The sequence below is a fragment of the Falco peregrinus genome, chromosome 4 (assembly GCF_023634155.1).
Source record: "Falco peregrinus isolate bFalPer1 chromosome 4, bFalPer1.pri, whole genome shotgun sequence".
NCBI lineage: Eukaryota > Metazoa > Chordata > Aves > Falconiformes > Falconidae > Falco > Falco peregrinus.
Genome location: NC_073724.1, coordinates 15,276,546 through 15,298,931, shown reverse-complemented (window position 1 = coordinate 15,298,931; position 22,386 = coordinate 15,276,546). Strand labels below are relative to the sequence as shown.

The window sequence follows — 22,386 nt, the reverse complement described above, 5'->3', positions numbered from 1 at the left end:
TAGTTCCTAAAATAATAGAAAGAAAGTGTACTGAAAACAGCCACACTGTGCAGAATGTTTGGGTTTTAGGTTTTGGGTTTTTGTTTTCCTTTAATAGAAGTAACTAGAGATCGCATAATATTAGAGAAAAAGCTTCAAAGACTGCGATAGTTAAAAATTTCTCTTCTGTGAACATTTTGAATTTTTGTTGTCCGTTTTCAGTATTTCAGATTTTCTGATGACCATATGAAAACATGCATAAACTTGAATGAAAATACACAGAAATTACCTGTTGGGAATCATTTGATTTAAAAGCATCTTTAAGGATTTCAACTGCTCTTGATGGGTCAACATATTTTCTCTTTGAACCAACTAGAAGTGCAAATAGGTACCTCAATTCACGCATAAAAGGCAGATTCCTGTGTTCCTGTATTTGAAGAAGAATAAAAAATATTTAACAAAGTGGTAATAAAAATCTATTTTATGAACCGAGCATATATCCAGCCAACTGTCGTACTAATAGATTACTTGTAGTACTACCAAGGTGGCGTTACATGCCTTTTACTTGTCAGTTTTACAAAATAATGTAGTTCTCTGGGAAGAAATCATATTTCAGAAACTGAAGGCTCCCTGAAACCACAACTAGATGCGGCTGTTTGACTCGACATGGGGCTGGATGGACAAGTGGACAAGCCGAGTTGCGTTTAAGACAGAACTGTTTCTCCTGAGACTTACACTGCAACAATATGCATTGATTTTACTAGAATCAGTATTCCTCTAACTCCAGCAGATTCTCCTGTGAGCCTACGCGCTACCTAATACATGTTTAAGCTTATTTTTTACTGAAGACTAAATCATTATTGTTTCTCTTGACAGAATTATGAGAAATAGCCTACTCTCCTTTCTACCTTTTTTTAAAATATATAGTTCATGGGGAATTTGGAGTTCTTTTTCTGGTTTCCTGGAAAGAAGCAGAAGAAATATTTTCTGCCTGCCTGTATAATGAAAAGCAACTAAACTGAAACACAAATCTGTCATGCCATAGATTAAACCACAGATTAGAAGTGCTGTGGAGATTGGGTGTCACTCACACTCCTGAGTAGACGGCTGACAAATACTTGTGGAATTAAAACCTATGCAATATCCACTTCCATTTAGAACAAATTTTCATTCAAAGGCAGCGCAGATGCCAGATGCTGGTCAAACTGGAATTACTTGATGACAACTACTTCACATGCTCATCAAACAGCAGGCTTCTTTAGCCATTCCTATGTCGATCCAGTATGCATAAAGCTTTCTGTACATAAAGTATGTTTTATTTCAGCTTTAAAAACTGTGGGGTGCATTGGAATGCGTTCTACATAATAACCAAAAAATACTTTTTCACATGAATTCCCAAGTTCTACTTGTTCTTCTAGTCCACCTTGTAAAACACCTATCAATTATAAACAATGTTCATAGAAAAGGCTGAAGACTTCATCAAATGCCACCCTAATTCAGCATTAAATTATCATAATTTAGTAATAAAATCAGTCTACTATTTACATATTTGAAGTACTTTATAACAACGAAACAGGGAACCAAACTGTGAAAGTGTTTTTTCTTACTAAAGTGACCTATTAAAAATGAATAGAATATCAAGTTTTAGACACAAATATATTTTATCAAGATGCTTCAATATGGTAATACATATGCATTATTATCTCCAAGTGTCTGTGGTCATGGTTATGTCTGTGCCAGAGCAGGTATACCTCCAAAGGAATTGTGTCCCAAGGCCAGCTCCACACTGGAGAAGGTACACCTCGAAGCATCTGTAGCTGCGGGTAAGTCCATACAGCTGCAGCACATACAACTCGAAGCACCAGCAGCCATGCATGGGGTCATGCTGGAGCACCTCAAAGCGTGTGGCCATGGATCAGCCCCGACAGAGCAGGTACGCCCCTGGAGGGACTGCAGGCAGGGGTCAGGCCGTGCTGGGTGGGTTTGCTTCTGAAGGGACTGTGGCTGTGGGTAAGGCCACGCTGCAGCAGGTCTGTCTCTGCAGGCACAGCAGCTCACGGGCAAGGCCACGCTGGACCAGGCGCACCTCAAAGCGGCTGTGGCTGCGGGTAAGTGTGTGCCACAGCAGGTACGCCCCTGGAGAGACTGTGGCTCATGGGTAAGGCTCCACTTGGAACAGGTACGTCCCTAAGAGACTGCAGTCTGTGGGTAACTCCAAGACGGAGCAGGGGCAAGGGGCAGAGTTCATTGCAATGTTAAGCCCTATAACCTGGCCCAAAGGGTCCAGGGGTGGAGATTGCAATGGAAATACCTTCAAACTGTTGTAACCTGGGATTTGAGTTGCATGTTACAGGAATTGCCATAGCAGGAACCGCCTGAACCAGTGGAGGCAAAGCCTTACAAGAAGCAGTGCAAGCGCAGCAGTGACCCGACCCGAGCTCGCTTTGGTGCCCAAGAACCCCATACAACACACAACGCCTCCAGTGACCACCATAACAGATGGAGCCCAAAGTCATGGACTAAATGAACTGAAGAGACATTCTGTGGACATTTCGTAGACATGCTTGCAGGGGTAGTCCACAGGCTAGGGGAATGATACTTGTGTATTGTATCAAAGGATGGGAAGGAGGGTGGTGGTTAATGAGGTTGTATCAGAAAGTGTGGCATGACGTAAATGGTCTGGAATAAGGAGTGGACATTGTCCTGGTTTCAGCTGGGATAGAGTTAATCTTCTTCTCAGTAGCTGGTGCAGGGCTGTGTTTTGGATTTGCTGCAAGAACAATATTGATAGCATGCTGATGGTTTTGGTTGTTGCTGGGTGATGTTCATACTGAGTCAAGGACTTCGCAGTTTCTCAGGCCCTGCCAGGGACAGGGCTGGGGGGGCACGGGGGACTGGGAGGGGACACAGCCAGGACAGGTGACCTGAACTGGCCAAGGGGATATTCCATACCATGGGATGTCATGCTGGGTATATAAACAGGGGGAAAAAAGAAAAAGGGAGGGACATCCAGTGTTATGTCATTTGTCTTCCCTAGTAACCCTTACGTGTGATGGAGCCCTGCTCTCTTGGGGATGGCTGAACACCTGCCTGCCCATGAGAAATGGTGAATGAATTCCTTGTTTTGCTTTGCCTGCATGTGTGGCTTTTGCTTTGCCTGTTAAACTGTCTTTATCTCAACCCACGGGTTTTCTCACTTTTACTCTTCAGATCCTCTCTCCCATCTCACTGTGGGGAGAGTGAGCAAGAGGCTGCATGGGCTTAGCCACCGGCCGGGTTTAAACTATGACAGTAATATAGATGATTGACCACAGAATATTTTAGATCTCACCTTCCTTTTGTTAATTCTGAAGTACATAGGCAGTGAGTATTATTGTATTACTTACTCAAGTTTACACTACTCATTTGGCTAGTTTTAAAAATACTTGCAGCTTTAAATTGAACAAATGGTTACTGACATCAGCAGAATTACTTGGAACAATTATCTCAGTAAAGCTTATAAAAACTTCTCTAAAACTAGAAAAATCCTTGTTGTTTTTTAAGAAAGCTCAATTATATCAGGCATGATCCTTGACCAGATTATGTGGGCATTACCACAACAGCAATTCAGACTAAACAAAGCCTAGAATCTTCAAAAGCACATGATACCTTGTCTTGAGGACTGGCTACACAAAGGACTTGCATATTCAAACAAAAGAACTAAGTGATCACAGCACAGCATACAGCTCTCAATTTTAAAGCATACTGTAGATGTACCAACACAAAATAGATTAAATTCGATTTTGATATAAACACTATTATGGAAAGTTCATATTCTAAAAATTCTCTATTGTATCACCTATCCTGCCTTCATAAATAATTTTTTCATACACTGATGTTGGAACAATTTATGATTAAGAAACTGTTCTAAAGCAATCCACATGTTTAATACATAGCAAGCATTCATTACTGTCAATCAATATGCCAGGACACCAACAAAATGATAATGTGGAAACAGGGGGAAAGGATGTGCTAACCTGTAGCACAGTTACCCGCTTCCTCTGATAATGAATGCTTCCTTCCATATCATTGAGGCCAAATATTTAGCTGGTCTCACAGTGTACGACACAAAAGATCTGTTCATAGACAGCAAGAGAACTGGGAAAGCAAGCTACAGTAAGTACCGAAAACCGTATCTGTTCTACAGAAGGATGCTGAGGAACACCTCAAGGAGGAAGAACTAATTTCAAAAGAAAAACAACAAAAAGAGATCGGAGATTTTAAGTATGCCCAAATTTAAAATCCAGAAAAAAGTCCAATTAGCTGAGGTAAAGAGGGTGGGGTTTCTTTTTGCTTTGGGTTTAAAGACAAAATTTATAGCAATGACTTCTGAATTAAAAATTTTACATGCCAAATTATTAACGGTATTTGGATTCGATATATTGATAGGAAAGAACACAAACATCCCACTATGCAATAGTCCCTGAAGTACAACCACATGCTTTAATTCTCAATCAAGAGGTTGCAATGACCCTGCCATTAAACTCCACTTTTCACCAACTGGAACAACAATAGGATGTAAACCAAAGTCCTGAAAATCTGGGATTATTAAAACTTGGTCTTTATTAGCAAGGAAATTTGATCCTAAGGAATGTCAGTCACATACAGTGCTTAATACTAGGTTAAAAATAAAAAAAAAAAAACACAAAATTAAGCTGAGAGAGTTTTAAAGCAAGTAAGCAGACGGAAGTAAATTTCAGAGCTTTTTTTTTTTGGGGGGGGGGGGTGTCAACCGGCAGCTTATATTACAATTTAAAATCAATTTGCCTTCACCTTATAAAGAAATAAAAGCACCATATTTGAGGGCATGCATGCTTATTTCTTCTATTTTTCTAAATTCTAACTAGTGAAGTGATCTCTTTTCCTAAATTCTCCTCCAAACATATTTCACCACTAAGACAATCTTTTTTCAGCTGTAGAGAAGACAGGTGAGTATATCAGTTAATAATGTTAATTCATCTGGGGAATTTAAGTTAATGAAGGAGAGTACACAAACTACTGCCAGAGATTCTTACTAGCAGGCTTGCAGAAAGCAGGGTTTCTGCACATATCCATATACCTGCCTGGAGTCACACCGTTTCACACAGCCTTAACATTGTCTGTCATGGTCAGAATTTCTTTCTAAGAAATAGTATATTGGAATTGCTAAAGGCTCTGGGCTGCTAGTGTCAATGTTTGGGCAAGGCTTTTTTTCAAAGACAAGAACAGCTTGTCATTATCTATTTTATATCACCTCTTAGATAACAACTGTTTTTTACACCCTGAAAAAAAAGAAGGTAAAGAATTCTGAGTACTGGAGGATATTAGTAACATGAGTTATAAGATGAATAATGAAATACCAGGCAGAAAGTCAATCTAAAAATGAAGAAAATAAATAATTCAGTACAACTCTTCGGTAAAGCAAGATTTATCCTGTCTTTCTCACTAAAATACATTGTCCTGTCACCCTCTTGTAACATGCTCCCAATACTACCCTTGCTGTATTTGCACACTCTCATGAACCAATGCAAACACATTTTCCTAAAAAACAAAACAAACAAACAAACAAACCAACCCACAAACCAAAACACAAACCAAGTGACAACTTGCTCTTTGAATGGAGGAGGGCGGGCAGGCAGGGGAGAAATCACACAGTTCTGACCGAACATTCAGCTTCCCTTTTATGGCACATACCGAGAGGTTTAGCAAATGGACACTATCTTCTCTATGTCTGTTTTGTTTTGCAGCACTTACTTTTGCTAGTGAACATTCCAGTCAAGCCTGAAGTGCCAAACAAATTAGAACAGGCTAACAACATGCTCCCTTTTTAAAATCCAAAAGGAAGGAGCAAGAGGCAATAGTCTAATTTCTGGATATGTAAGAATTCACTGCTCTGTAAACCCCTGCTAAAAATCAGGGCATCAAGTGCCTTCACACTTCATACAGCCACTTCCTCTTCCCATTTCTTCCGTTATATTTCATAACATAGAAGCCAAGGTGCCTATATGTATCTCTCCGCAGAGGGCATCCATAAAGGAAGAAAAACCAGTCTCTTTTGTCTCTCAGTCCATGAGCTTCCCCTGCTTGCTAGTCTGAGGTCACAAGAAGCCTAAAGCGAGGTGTCCCCTCCCCAGTCCCAAATAAGTACAAGAATAAACATGGGAAAATTGATGCTTACATTCACCTCACGAAAAGGGCAGAAGAGACAAGGTAATAACCAAAAGCTTAATCTCAGCTTGGATTGTGAGTTACAACTGATTAATATCCCCAAAAAACCAATGAAGTGGCCAGGCCAACACTAACATTGCTGGCAAAGCTATACAGATCAAAAGCATGCAGGTAACCAAAAAAGCATGCCTTAGCTGCAGTGTGAGGGAACTAGAATAAAATATGTTTGCTAATACAAGCTACATTCACATCAGAAATGCTCACCCACTGGCAGCAGTGCTGCTACAACTCTTACCAGCAAAATCCTTCCACTGAACCTGGTCTAAGCAGCAGTACACTGAGCAAACTCTGGCTCCTTCAGCACCCTGCCCCACACTCTCGTGAGGCTAATGTACTTTATGTAAGATCAGTAATAGGAATCTCGGAGAAATGTTAATTAGCACCTATAAAACTCATGCTAATTTGAGCTAGAGAACAGTGTAAAATTCAATTACAAGAGAGAAATGCCCTTTCCAGCCACCAGGGGAAGTTAGCTTCTAATTTTACCTTTTGGTTTCGGGGCAAGTCTTGAGCATTTGCAGGAGGATTGAAATTCAAAACTAGTCTTCGAAACTCCAGCAGGTTAAACAATGACTGAAAAGAAAAAAATTAAAAACATTTAAGGACTTCTACAAACAATACTGAATTCTTTCAAATCATGCCTTAGTGAAATAAATGAGATGTTTAAGATCTGAAATGAAACCTTAGCATTGCACAAGCTAGATTTCACTTAACTTCGCTAGACATATTTTCATGAGAAGACAATTATTATTTTTTGCCACGAAAACAGCATAATAAAAGAATTTCTTTACACTTAATCACACCAATGGAACAATAATTTTAAATATAGGTAAATTATTTTTTGTAACAAGAATTTCATTAGTTGTAAACCTCAGTTTTCAAAATGAAATTAAAGCCTTTTAGCCATGTAAAATTCATCTTGTAGCCCCTCTATCATCTGCCTCCTCCATGCAGAGAGTACACCTTCATCTATGTGACTTAAAACCATGCAATGGATCTCTACTTTCTGCATTCTGTCCACTCCTCCCATTATTCTAGGATCTGAATGATGTACATTACAGTAAGGAAACTGGGTTATACAACATTGCACGTAACGAACCGATAACATTCTCATTTTACAAACAATAAGAAACAAATGAAATCAGGTGTCCACAAGCACACCCACAAAGAACCCCACAGTGTAACACACACGCTTCAGCCCAGAGAGTAGAAGAACAAGATTTTGTTGGCAAAATAAAGTCAAAAGCAGTGGCTGAGAACTGAAGTCCTCAGCACTTGTGTAACTGCATCACTGCTTTTCTGAACAGGCAGACAGCACTTCAACTAAAGTTCACTGCATTACCACAGGCTAGCGTTTTGATGAAGAAAGCGTAGCAGAAAAGTTCTAAAGCATTTTAAACACGCTCCTCAGAGAAGCACAGGAAAGATCTGCCCTCCTATTCATATCCTTTGGGTTTATAATCTATAATAAACTCCCCCCTCCCCCGCCCCCCCCAAAGCCCCCAATCACATATTAGTTATTGATTGTGGAAAGGCAGAGTTTGCCTACCCCAGCAATAGACTTTGATCCCACAACTTGTCCAGGTAAAGATTTCAGTCACAGACCACAGCTGATTTAACAGGATTTCAACACCACAGTACAAAAACAAATTGTGAAGAGGCACTGTATTTATTCTAATAATTTAGAATATGTTGCAAGGAAAAAAAGCTGAGTTGATGCTTTTCAGAAACATTTTCACCTCTCAGTGGAAGAGCCTGTACCAGTTTTAACTTCGCCCCATACCCCACAGTTTACAGCATCTCCAGCAAGATGAAAAGGCTAAAGTTGTCTTTCCTAACATTTTTAGATTTAAGAGTAAGTAATAGAAAAAATATTCACAAACACCAAATGAAACAGACCTTTCTGACCTTGCTAAATCAACAAACAATGGAGTAGTCAGGCTTTTTTTTTCTTTTTCTGTTTTGCTGTTCAAAACACAGGTTCCCCTTTTATCCACCCTTGCAAAGAAGGGAGATCAAAACCCAGAGTCCTTTGTTTACTTACTCAAAGCATGGAAAATGTTAATATTTAATTCAAGTGTCATTCTAGAAGTTCATACTAATTGAACTTATGTCTCATGATGTAACAGCATTCCACCGGTGGGCTCTTCATCAAGCAAAACATAGCACAGTCTTATGCACAAAACAAACCAGCTGCTGAAATATAATGTCCAAAGATTGACTTCTCTCCATTACTAATCCAAGTACCATCAAAGGGCCAAGAAGCTGAGCTGGCCAAATTTGTTTATGTGCATTATGAAATGAGTACAGAAAACTGTACTAAAGTTTAGAATTTTTGCCTGGCATTCAATCCACAAGTTTCTCACAAAAATTCTATTTCTTCAGTCTAGAACTCTGAACTGTGAACACGTAACCCCGTGTTTTACTAAGATGAATGAACTTAATTATTCTCAGCAGCTTACAGAAGTGAAAGGATTGTCCAGTGTGCTCATTTCTTCTTCTTCGGCTTTGCTTTACTCAGAATTTCCTATGCAGGATATTCAGTTGTTAAACTTTTCTCTAGAACAGCTTATGCTGTGCGTGGTCATACTAAGATGCAGCAGAACACTCACAGTTAACCTACTGCCAACAACATAAATGCTAACAGGACAGTATCATGCTGTAGCTCTTCTATATTGAGTTAAATTAAATTCAGGAAACTTCTACCTTCACAAAAGAAAAGATAATTTCCCAGTGCAAGTGCAAACAAGTATATACTAAGCATGCCTGAGACGAACTAATTTTTGTGCCCAGTGTACCTCAAGGAGGAACCTACAGTTCTTCCTGAGGTAAGGAGATCTAAACAAGCTCACCTAAGCCCTCAGCACAGCGGAGACCCCCCCACCCCAGTGCTTCAGAAAGGGGTTAGGCAATACAATTCCTAATGTGCTGAGCCCTCCATTGCCCAGGCTTCCTACACCCAGGGTAAGTAATGCCATGGAGCAGAAGCTGTTCTTCTGCAGCCACCAGGAGAGACACAGCAGAGACTGTCCCTGGCCTAAGTGCCACCCACTGGCCCCAGGCCAAAGCACTGGCCTTCCAAACACATTGCATGGGGCAGCACTTCACCTCTCACCCACTTGGCTTCAGCTACAGAAAGGTGTCCGGAGTCCCACTGCAAGAAAACAGTCTGGATCTAAAAGCTGGATACTTCAAAAGCCGGATACTTAATTTCTACTGGTCTTGATCAAGTATGTTTTAAATTTACCGGTGTAAAGCATGCAAAAATTACTCATACAAGAACAATTCTCCAAAAGGTGGGGTGTTCCCCCCTTCCCCCCTATGTATTTAAACCTATTTAAAAGCTGTCACCTGGAAACTTGACCAAGCTAAGGCTAAGATAAGTTACATCAATTCAAATTATCATGAAAACAAACAGATTTTTAGAACACCTCCCTCCTATCATGTCAGTTTGGGGGCTAAACAAGATAGTGAACAAAAATTAGAATAAAAACACCACCAAAAATCCAGTGTCAGTTTAGGCCATTGAAGCTAACCACGCTGAATGACAACAGACACACTGTGGCTTTCTCCTGCTGTAGGTGCTGATGATGTAGATGTAATTTCTGTTGTGCCAGAGCTTGGTAGAGTTGAAGCTTCAAGACTTTAAGACACTGAAAACATTAGCTTTTCTGAATAATGTCTACCCACACTATATAGAGTCCAAATGCAATTTCAGAGTATAACCTGCCTTGGCTTTACCTAAAACACCCTGCTTATCCCTTTCCCCGCTTAATGTCTAGGGTTATCAAACATAAGGACCCTGGCAGAATTTAGGTTGCTTGAGTAAAGAATTAATTCTTAACATTCAAGAACTGTAACATTGCATTAATACAACAAGAATATAAATTAGTCATCATACTAAATCTATAAAAGCTTGGCATGCAACACAGCTCATGAAGAGCCACCAGCAGAGTCCTAAAATAGCAAAGTTACTGCTATCAACAATACTTGGAGAGTAGGAAAACAGTACTTCTGCATCTAGGTAACAGATGACTTACCAAGCTCCCGCACAAAGCTTTAGACAGGCTTTCTGATGGATTCTTGCAAGTTCTGTGAGCACAGAGCACCAAAACCAGCCGTTTCACTAACAAATGTAAGAAAACCCTTCACTTTCTTTGACTAGCAATTTTGTATTTGTTCCCACCATTGAGAACAAAAAAGCAAGAAATTCTGCACAAGAACTGGGGAATTCTTAATACGGATCAACTTTACACAAGTTTACATGAAAACCCTAATTTCGCAATACCAGGAACACAGCCACCTCCCCATTCAATTCACAAAGGTTAAGCTTGGAAAGGAGGACTTTCAAGTTGTTTCAGACTACTAATTCTAAAGAGTCAGCAAGATGACAAAAACATTCTCATTTGGCTGAAAATCATCTAGGATATTTTAAGTAGAATGGATACATTTGACCAGGGCTGTTAACGGCTGCAGAAGACCTGAGTTTCTAAGGTGATAAGAGAAACAAGCAAAACCCAACCAGTTACTACCGATGCTTAGCAAACAAAATAGGACAGATCTACTGGTACACAGCTGGAACACCACCAGTGTATTGTGAAATGTGATCATCATTCCAGTTTCTCTTAGAGCAGCCCCAAGAAAAAGTTGTGCAATTTCCATTCTTGTGGGAGGCCACAGACTCCCTGTTTGTAGGCTCTGTCTTGCTAAAGGGAAGGCTTTTACCTTTTACCATCAAGGCAAGGATGCAATGACTGGCGTAGGTGTACATAAGGATACCTATGTGTCAACGGCCAATACTGGCTAGGAATTTGTCCAAATTAGTGCCAAGGCTTGAGTTTTAACTGGAAAAAAATACAAAGACTAACTTGAATTTTGGCATAGAAAATTTAGGAAGGACTTAATTTGGCTAGTACCCAAAACCTAAATGTATCTTATTAGCACAGCTTGAAGAGCAACTCTTTGGCAGAAGAGTACGCGTTCCTACAGAGTTCCTAAAGGAATTGCTTCAGGTACTGGCATTTAGCTAAAACATGATCTTGTGTAAGTTGAAAGCTTATATATGCATTAACACATCACAACACCTATTTGCCTCATTTAGTCATCTGGGGCATTTTACGCATTTACAATTTTACATTTATTCAGATTTTAAAGCCACGAAGCAGAGACCATCTACCTTCATTCTGAGGAACAAGCACAGAGGAATCTCAAAGAACGAATACATTATTATTGCACTAAAAATAAAAAGCAAAAATAGAGCTCTACCTGTGTCATTAAGTATATTATTTGGAATAGTTTGCCAACATAACAAATTAGACTTACATTTTCACTTTATAAACAATTTTGGTGATGTACTGTATAGAGAGCTAGTTTTAGTGGGGTAGATTAGCCATTATTAGGAATAATTTTTTATTCATGCCATTAATCTAAATCAAAGAAAACACAGAACTTTATGGAATGTATGATCCCACCTGCATGCATTAGCATATGTTCCTTCCAGTAACATTAAGAACTTCAAATACCAAAAACTATTACATTTAAAGTACTATGGGGGTTCCAAATAAAAGTAATCCTAAACACTGCACTTAGGCTTATTAGTGACTTAACCTCCCTGCATGCCTCAGATTGAATATTAGTGTCCAAAGCTCCATGCTGCAAAAACATAACCAACTTCACTGGCAACCAAGCCCACTTCTCTCCAACGTTCAAGTCTTTTGGAATCTATACCACTAAATTGGGAGAATCACTTCTCCCTCCTCTTTAAGGCCTTCCCACCTTTTCTATTTATTGATCTATGTTACTGTTTTCTCTTTTGGTTCGTATTTTTAAACGTACTTTTCTCACAACAAAGCCCATGAAGTAGCTGTTTGTTGCCTCTGCGCTGGCCGCTCTCTGCTCCTGCATTATGGTCCTTTCCACCCAGCACGTCCTTACAACTCACACTTGGGCTGCCTCCTGCTCCGCTCTTGGACATTTTACTCGTGTAAGTGCTAAGTCCTGTTGTCAGAATAGACTAATGATGGGCATTAAACGTAGTCATCAGGCCTATGTTTGAGCCTACGCATGCAGTGCACAGCAGTAAAACTCAGCAAGCACGGATACAACAAGAATTCTACCTGCAGTGCTTAAACTAAAAGGAAACCGCTATGTGGATATTCAAATGAGTTTAAACACATTTTACTTGCAATGTAGAAAGTTACTGTAACAAGACTATTGAGAATTTTAAATATATGTTCTCTTCAGCATATAATAGCCCCGTATTTTGTCTTTTACCTTTTAGAGAAAAAACAACCAAGCCTTAAGAAAATGAGGAAGTCACCCAAAATACATTCCTGAATCTGCTTTTCTCCATGCATTGAGAATTTGGCACAGTCAAAAGCCTTCCTGAAAATCCCCACATTCTTTAGAAAATTGCATGTAAGGAAGAGGGAAGGGAAGAGAGGAAAACAGCTTCCAAGCTGGGACTTGAGCAGATTTCTGTTCAAACCTCATTGTGAAAGTATAGGAAGAGGAGGGTTTTCTTCCGCTCTCCCTCTCTGAAACAAAACTCCTACAGACAGATATGACACTGTCTTATGGCTGAACTTCTGCAGAATAACTCCACATGTACAGTCGCAGCAGTCAGGGAAATACTTAGCATTTTCAAAGTCACAAAGACATTCAATCCCAGGTCTTAAAAGCTTTGGAAAGTATCTCAAAAAAGATGTTTTTATTTATGAACAGTTAACGAATCAGCATTCCAAAACACTGAAAAACAGGGTATGAAACACAGTTTTAAGCTGTCATGTTTTGCTTTTCCAAAAGGCTGAGGTGTAACATGGAAGAAGATGGGAAACAGCTTTCATATTGTTTGATATTGAAAAGTCAAACAACTGGCTTGTATCAGAAAGAGCGTGGCCAGCCGGACAAGTGCAGTGATCGTCCCCCCGTACTCAGCTCTGGTGAGGCTGCACCTCAAATCCTGTGTTCAGTTTTGGGTCCCTCACTACAAGAGGGGCACGGAGGTGCTGGAGCGTGTCCAGAGAAGGGCAACGAAGCTGGTGAAGGGTCTGGAGCACAAGTCCTATGAGGAGCAGCTGGGGGAACTGGGGTGGTTTAGTCTGGAGAGGAGGATGCTCAGGGGATCTCCCTACCACTACCTGAAAGGAGGCTGTAGGCAGGGGGGGGTCGGTCTCTTCTCCCAATTAACTAGCAACAGGACAAGAGAAAATGGCCTCAAGTTGCACCAGAGGAGGTTTAGATTGGGTGTTAGGAAAAATGTCTTCACTGAAAGGTGGTCAAGCATTGGAGCAGGCTGCCCAGGGAGGTGGTGGAATCACCAAACCCCGGAGCATAATTTTAAAGACACATAGATGCGGTGCTTAGTGACAGACTTGGCAGTCTAGGGTTAATGGCTGGACTTTATGATCTCAAAGATCTTTTCCAACCTAAATCTTTCTATGATTCTATTCTAAACTAACTTAAGACCTCTAGCAGACTTGGGTTAACATTTTGAACAAACAGCTCACCATGCTATTACCAGCTGGCACTGAGAGAACATTTACTTGTTTATAGCAACAAACTCAGAACATTACTGCAATTCAGAAGACGGATAAGTATGATATGTGTCCAGAAGAATTCACTTTATACTCGTGTCTTGGCACATACTAAAAAATGCCATTCAACCACTCCTCTATTACACGTTCGAAGCAAGAAAAAATTCTATTAGAACATAAAGTAACAGCCAGCATCTCTTTATATGGTTATGGTTTTCAACTTCTTGCCTAAACGCACAACAACATGAAATACGTTTGTGGTACAACTTTAAAGAACACACCTAAAGAATGCAATGGCTTTATGCCCTTCCGAACCTAGGAACTGCACACAGGATCACAACCCAGCACTTATTCTTTATCCTTTATTTTAATTAAATAAACAACTATTTATGAACCAAAGCTAAAGCCATCATTTACTAAAGCTTTCCAATCCTTCACAACATAAGTTTTGCAATATTACATGCCACTAAATATAAAGGTAAGAGTCTGAAAAAATCACATAACCAGAGGGAACTGGAGACCACAGGGAAGAACAGAAAGCAGAAAAGGAATATCCTGTCAGCGAATATCACAGGGTGACTGAACCTGTGACAGGTCAGTCTTTACTTCAGAGGAACAGAAGGAGTGACAGAGGGAGGAAATGCAAGAAACTAGATTTTCAACATCGTTATTTCTCTGTCCATGAAACTCTACAGAACAATTTAAATCATTATTCCTCCCCACACCCCTGCTACAGGCTGTTCCACAGAGAAAACAGCAGAAAGAAAATATTCCATCAATGACCATTTTAACTCAAATGGAGATTTGGCACTAAACGCTCTTCAGCACGCAACCTTCCATTGCATGTCCAGGGAAGCAAGGGAGTCACGTACAATGTACATCCATTCAACTCTTATTATATACTAGGCTTTTTGGTATTAATGCACTACCACATCATCCATCACAATCCTTCTCATTCAACATGACAAATGGGAAAAACAAAACAATGCCAAGTTAGATACTTGTGGTAGGCTGCTTTAAAGATGGTAAGAACAACAGCTGAGACACCAACTGGGAAGAAAATACTTGCTTGATTCTCACTTATCAAGCTGGCTTGCTTCTTCCCAGAAGTAGAAGTTTAGGATCAAATGAGATCCTAAACCCCAATATATTGACATCAAGAAAGCAAGAAGGCTGCTCCTAAACATGACACAACAGAGTGAAACACCAGAAGTGGTGTTAGGGACCCTGAAATTAAAAGTTAAAGAGCATCCATGGAGATTTGTGCTTGTAAGACAGTAGCTTGCTAATTCTTCGTTCTGCAGGCTATGTACTTTGCAGGGGGGAGGGGGGGAAGCCTCATTTTTGAATGGCTAACCAGACTTTGACAGAATCCCAGAGAAAAGACTGTGGAGATGACAAACCCCAGCTGTCCTGTAGGGATAACTAATTTGGCAAAGGGAAGAGCTACAATCCAGACAGGCCTGTGGGAAGTCAAGAGACGTGGGAAAACACTACACCTAGTACTTCAGGTATGGGACTGGGGGGGAGGGGAAACAGAGCAGCATTTACAGAAAAACTTTCATGTGACTCCCCACATACTTTCTTCCTTCCATCCGAAATGTGTCTTAGCGCAGCGAGTGGACAACATTCACTACTACTTGGTACCTCCCATGATTTCAAAGGGCAAGTACTGCCAGTGCATTGCTTCCCACACATGACTGAAACCCTGTTTGGAGCTCCAAAAGATAAAAATTAGTCTTGTGCAATGTCCTAAAGCAAAACACCTGGGAGAAAACTTGCACGGGCAGCAAGCCTACAGACACAGTATCAATAGCGCATGCGTGTCCTGTGCATTACCCACCTTCGGCATCCTACATCCTGTAAACACTTAACTTGTGCTCAGCATGAAACAAAGGAGCCGCTTCACAGGCTCAATAAATGTATTATTTATAAGCCATTTTCAGACTATAAACTCTTAAAACCAAGGACGATTGTGAAATTACCTTTTTACAATGGAGCCACTGAGATTTACTGAAAAAAAGGAAGTAGAAACATGTAGTGGTATATTCATTATTCGTTTCTTTAAAGAACTTAATATCTAAGTTCTATTTCAAGAACAGATACACACTGTTACAATAATGAGAAAAATAAACCCACACAAACCACCTTCTGGAAATATTCTAAAGCCTCAAGATTTTGAGATCCTTCTATAAAAGTTAATCTAGCTAAACAGTAGCAAAAGTATGTATTGGTGAACTCACGCCAAAAATGTAGGTTTATTACGAATTCAAGAGGAGGTGGGAAAATTGTTGAGGGACCTGATTTGTTTCTTGGTAAGGAAGAAGGGGACATGCTTTAGTACAGTTTCACTTTGACATGTTTTCAGTTTTAAATTCAAGCTGTTATCAAGTCAAAAGTCTTCAACAGCAGGACAGATTTTTAGAAGTTAGTGTGGAAGAAATTACTGTTCATTTTAATGATGCTGAATGTAACTCTTGAGAGCAGAACTTTGTTTTGGAGCTAACTGAAAAGAGACTCCTCTTTTTCCCCACAGAAGAGGATGACTTTCACATGTGCGTATTTCTCTAACGCACAAATAAATACAGATTAAAAGACAGTATTTCTAGCAATGTTTGAATCTTGTTAGGGTTTGCTGTCACTCATTGCAAACATATCTTAAAAGAATTTCATGCCCTTAGTGCAAATACAACAAACCATTGATGACTACATTTGACAAAGTCAGCTAATTGGTGGCTATAAAGAAAGATGCATTGCATAAGGAAACTGTCAAAGTGACAAAAGCACTTTTTTCCCCTTAACAAGCACCCCTTAAATAGAAAGAAAAAAAGTTTTCTTCCTTTGCATTTTAGTTTCAGATTATATTACACAGTATATCATTGTGACTGACAGTAGTTAACACTTAGATATTATTGACCTATGCGATGTGTCAGGTTTCAAAAGACTCCTAAAGAAAGCCTCAAAATGTTTCTGCATAGTCAATGCAACCCAAGGAGTCAGTCTGCCCTGTGGATAAATAAATACGGTATTAGCTAATGCTCTAAATTAACATGCATTAAATTTCCTGGGATGGTTGTTTGAAACCTAAGTCTTCCTGGCTGGCAGACAATTTAATAACCTAAGTTTTCAACCAACCGAAGTTACAAATCTTTCAGTGGTTTACTTGAATTACATTCTATAGACCTAAATACAGAAGTTTAGCTATGTTTTAGGATCAAACCATTATAATTCCAAATGCCACAGATTTTCACATAATATGGGTAGTGACCATAACAACTAGTCAGCCCTCTTTATAATCTGTTTTCAAGGTATAAAGTTGCACATCGGGTATAAACAACATGAGCTCATAGGTCTAGCATAGGTTTTTACATTCTCTAGCCTCTGTTCTTATCTCTGTAGTTAATGAATTACAATTCAAGTTTCCCTGAAAACATATATTTAAACATTTGCAGTCTACCTTGTATAAATATTTCTTTTACAGAAACGCACATACACATAAAATCAGTCATCTTGAGATTTGGGACTACTATGGAATGTAAAATCTAATTACAAAACGAAGTAAAATGCCAAGTCATATTAGCCCCACAAAGAACTTCATGGAAATAAAGTGTTTCTCTATATTAGCACCAGGACAATGTTTCTGCTATTGAAAAAATTGCTATGCATGTGAAGGAATAAGGGAAGGAGGAGAGATGAACACGGGAAACATAAAAGATCTCAGGAAAACAGAAAACTCAAACACGTGATAGATTACTAGATGCTGAAAGGGGTCAAGAACATAAAAACTTTGGTGGGAAGGGAGGTGGTAGAACAAATAAAGAACTCTTTCCATTTCTTTACCTACAGTGCAATTATCTGCAGGTAATTAAATCCCACCCATAAAAAAAAAAGACCAAAACCAAAACAAACTCACCCACCACAAACAAAAAACATCCATGCAACATCAAGTAGTCAAAAAGAACATGGATAACAGCAATCCAATTTATGTAGTCTACTGGGATTTCAGAGTAATTTCTAAAGAAGTCAATCAACAAAAACTTTTAACTAAGCAGTGTCGAGGTAAGATGGAAGGTCCAGACACAGACAAACAGGCAATCAAAAAGAAAAAGAGGGCAAGAGCAAACCACCTGTTCCATCCCAAAGTGATGCTACCGGAAATTCACAGAGTCTGTGATGCTAAGCAAAATTTAGAAGTGATCTAGAAAAAGGAGCAAGTGGCAAGATGACCAAGCTTGCTTAGTATGGAGATAGGCAATGTAGCAAAAACAAGAGCTGGCAAGGATGAAGTGACAGAAGGATCATATGGGACTGACAGACTGTAATAAAGCTGAATTCAGCACAGGTAAGTGTACAGGGAGGTACCTGGTGGGAAGCAATCCTATAGGAAATGACAGGCACCAAGCTAAGCAGTATTATTCAAAACTCTGAATTTATGGCAGATAGGCCCATGGAAGTATCAGTTCAACATATGAAGTAGTTAAAAACAGAATAAAATAATTCAGAAAGGAAGACAGAATGAAATGGAAAACATTCCTATAGAATCATAGGGCAGTTCAGTTCTGAAAGGACTGGTGAAGTCTCTTGCTGAACTTCCTGCTTTGAGCAGGAGGTCACCTGTGAGATCAGAACAGGCTGCTCGGGGCTTTTTCCAAGCACATCCTAAAAGCCTTCACGGTTCAACAGAGCCTGTACAGCCTCTCTAGGCAATCTCCACTGCTGCCTGTCCTCACGGGAAATAATGCTTCTTATCTCCAAGCTGAACCTCTCTTACTCAACTTACTCCCATTGCCCCTCATCCTCCCAACACGCACTGCTGTGAAAAGCCTGACTCCATCTTCTCAATGGTCATCTAATGCAGACCATCCCATAGCTTCACAAGCTGACTTTTTGGCCTGTCCCCAGATAAACCAGAAACCTCCTTGACTCTCCGTGACCTTTCAAAGATGATAAAGAGTGGCCCTGCTAAGACTTCCCACCATTCTCTTCAGCACCACTGGATGCAGCTCAGTGGGTCCTGTGGACTTATATGGTGAAGTTCTCAAGTAATCTCTGACTCGGTCCTTAACCACTGCTCAGAGTTCCTCTCCCCTGACCAAGCACAGATGAAGACTGAGGCAAAGCAAGGCACTGAGCACCTCAGCCTTATTTAAGCCTGCTGTCACTAAATCGCCTGCTCTATTTAGCAACAGAACCATGTTCTCCTTGATCAGCCTTTTATGAGCATCAAAATCTCTTCTTGTTACTCTAGACATGCCTTGAGACATCACCTCTAGGTTAGCTTTCACTTCCCTAACACCATCCCTTCGTGCCTGGGCAACATTTCCAAACCCCTCCTCAGTAGACCATCTTTGCTTCCATCTCCTGCACACTGCCTGCTTGCATTGGACCTCAGCCCTCGGCAGCAGAATGGCCCCTTCTGGCTGTTAGAGGATGCTGCCAGCTTTCCTGAGCTCCTCTGCACTCCTGAGCTACCTCCTATGAGAACCCAGACATCAACTTGCTCAAGAAGCCAAAATCTGCTCTCCTGAACTCTAGGGTCTGTACCCTGTTATTCTTTCCTCACTCCCATCAGCATCTTGAACTCCACTATTTCATGGTCACTGCAGTCAAAAGTACCCACATTATTACCTCTTCAACTAGTTCTTCCATTTTAGGGAACAGCAGGTCCAGCTGCACATCACCCCTAGTTGTCCCATCGGTAGTCATATCAAGAAGCGTTCCCTGCTACCCTCCAGAAATCTGGTTTGCTTGTGTCCTGCTATGCTGGACTTCCAGCAGGTGTGAAGATGTTTATTAAAGTTCCCCATGGGAACCACAGACCGTGATCCAGAGACTTCCCTGCCTCTTTAAAGAAATCTTGGTCCGCATCCGCATCCGCATCCTCATCCTCAGGAGGGTGGTCTCTAACAGACTAATCAGTGATACCTCTAACAATCTCTCCTCTGATCCTGACCCACAAACTCTCATCTTAAAACTCATATTGTCCCACAAAAGCATCGCATACATTTTAGCTGCTCCTTCACAAGGAAGGCAACACCCTTCCTTGTCATCCCTAGTTGTCTTTCCTGAAAAGTCTGTATCTCTGTCCATCATACCACCTCATAAGTTCATAGCTTACACCTTGACAGGTTTCCTGGTCCCCCAACCAAAATGCTACTGGAGCTACAAAAGACGTGTAGAACAGCAACAAGATAGATAACTCAGCAGTCAGCTTGGGAAAAGACCACCAACCTGTTGAAAGCAAGTATGACAGCAGTCCACAGAACTGTAACGGCAATCAACTTTTAACTGACTTGTCCACCAGGAGACATGGAGGCAACAATATAAAGCTAGTGGGAGCCAGGTTCAAAAAAACAAACAAAAAAACCAAGGCAGTTTTCATGCAATAGGGAGCACAACTATATAATTCCTACCCAAAGGGCTCTATGGGTACAAGAAGTTTTCAGGGTTCAAGGGAGACAAGTACATAAAAGAGAGGTCCTCTGGGGATTACCGACTAAAACTAAAAGGATTAAGAGACTCCCCCAAGATACAAGCAGTTGGAGGCTTGGGAGTGTTTTAACAGAGCAGTATCACGCATAGTGTTTGTACTCCTCTGTAAACATCCATTTGCTGAAATTGCTAGGCAGAACACAGATCTGAATGGACTCAGCCTGAAGTACAACAGCCATCAGTATGAAAGTAACAGCATTAGTTTCTGAAGTGGTTCAGCCTGACAGTAATTTGTTAAAAATATTAGATATTTTATTTGCTTCCTCTTAAAACATCAGACTATGAGAAGTTACAATATGCTGAATTTGCTTCTTGTATAGTAAAAATAAATTTCCCCCTATTGTAGTCCAGTTTCACCCACAGTTTTCTGGTCACTTTTGAGTATCTCTACAGATTATTTACAGAAGCATATACAGGTTTAGCAATTACTTCTTTAAAAAAAAAAATCTCTTTAAAGATGGATTCATAAAGTTTATGTACAATGAATTATTGATACTAGAACTATGGTGGGTTGACCTTGGCTGGATGCCTACTAGAGCTGCTCTATCACTCCCCTCCTCAGCTAGACAGGAGAAAGAAAACATAACAAAGCTTGTGGGTCAAGATAAGGACAGGGACACACTCACCAATTACCATCACAGGCCAAACAGACTCAACTTGGAAAAGTTAGTTTCATTTATTACCATTCAAATCAGAGTAGGATAATGAGAAATGAAACCAAAACTTAGAAATACCTTCCCCCACCCCTCACTTCTTCCTGGGCTCAACTTCACTCCTGATTTTCTCTAACTCCTGCCCCAGCAGTAGCGCAGAGGGACAGGGAATGGGGGTTGCAGTCAGTCCATCACATGTTGTCTCTGTCACTCCTTCCTCCTCAGGGGGAGAACTCCTCACACTCTTCCCCTGCTCCACATGGGGTCCCTCCCATGGGAAACAGTCCTCCATTAACTTTTCCAAAGTGAGCCCTCCCCATGGGCTGCAGTTCTTCATGAACTGTTCCAGTGAGGGTCCCTTCCATGGGATGCCATCCTTCAGGAACAGGCTGCTACAGCACGGGCTCCCCACAAGTCCTACTAGCAAGGCCGCTCCAGCATGGGCTCCTCCCTCCACAGGTCCTTCCAGGAGCCTGCTCCAGCACAGGCTTCCCACGGGGTCACAGCTTATCTGGCATGGGGTCCTCCACAGGCTGGAGGTGGGCATCTGCTCCACCATTAACCTCCATGGGCTGCAGGGGAACAGCCTGCCTCACCATGGGCTTCAAGGGGAATCTCTGCTCTTGCACCTGGAACATCTCCTCTCCTTCCTTCTTCAATGACCTTGGCGTCTGCAGAGTTGTTTCTCTCACATATTCTCATTCCTCTCCTTGGCTGCAATTTGTTGTGCAGGGTGTGGTTTTTTCCCTCTTTTTAAATATGTTATCACAGAGATGCTACTACCATTGCTGATGGGCTCAGCATTGGCCAGTGGCGGGTCTCTCTTGGAGCCGGCTGGCATTGGCACCACATATGGGGGAAACTTTTAGTAGCTTCTCACAGAAGCCATCCCTGTAGCCCTGCTGCTACCAAAATCTTGCCACGCAAACCCAACATTAGATTTCACTAGAAAAGTTGCAGTAACTGTACTCATTTCCCTACTGAGACTACCTTAAAAAAAAAAAAGGTAGTTTTTAACTAAGCTACATATACACTAGAACAGACTAAACCCACATATATTGGCTGCATTAGGTAAAACAACCCAAAACAGACACACCTGCATCTGTATCAGACCTTTACTTTCCTCCTCCAAGTTTTCTTCTCTATCTGTTATTCCTTCCTTAACCCTACTCAGCTATTTCCTTGTAGCTATTCTGTAAGTAGTCCATGATTGAGAGTGTTTCACTTCCTCTGCATACCCCCATTATCAGCCACCCCCTTTCAGTCATTTGCATGCATTCTTTTTAATATAAAAAAGCCTGTTCCTCATCCGAAACCAGTTTTCACATGGTCTTAGGCATCCACAATTGTCATTGATGTCAGCGTGAGCTGCAGACATCCAGGATCTTCAGGGACTCAACTCATTGTCTTCAACAACTTTTTAGTAAGAAACATTTTGAAGCCTCGCTTGGTTATGCTACAGTACTTTCTAGACTTCAATC

The 22,386-nt window shown here is 40.7% G+C and overlaps 1 protein-coding gene across 3 annotated transcripts in view; it reads right to left on the bottom strand.

Moving 5' to 3' along the window:
* Positions 1-22,386, bottom strand: part of USP25 (ubiquitin specific peptidase 25) — a 97,283-nt gene that overhangs the window by 35,858 nt on the left and 39,039 nt on the right. For all 3 annotated transcript variants that reach the window (XM_055801954.1, XM_055801955.1, XM_055801956.1), the window contains 2 exons: positions 6,712-6,798; positions 269-406 (listed from right to left, as the gene is read on the bottom strand). In XM_055801954.1, the coding sequence (XP_055657929.1) occupies positions 269-406; positions 6,712-6,798 (225 nt within the window). The remainder of the gene's footprint in view (positions 1-268; positions 407-6,711; positions 6,799-22,386) is intronic.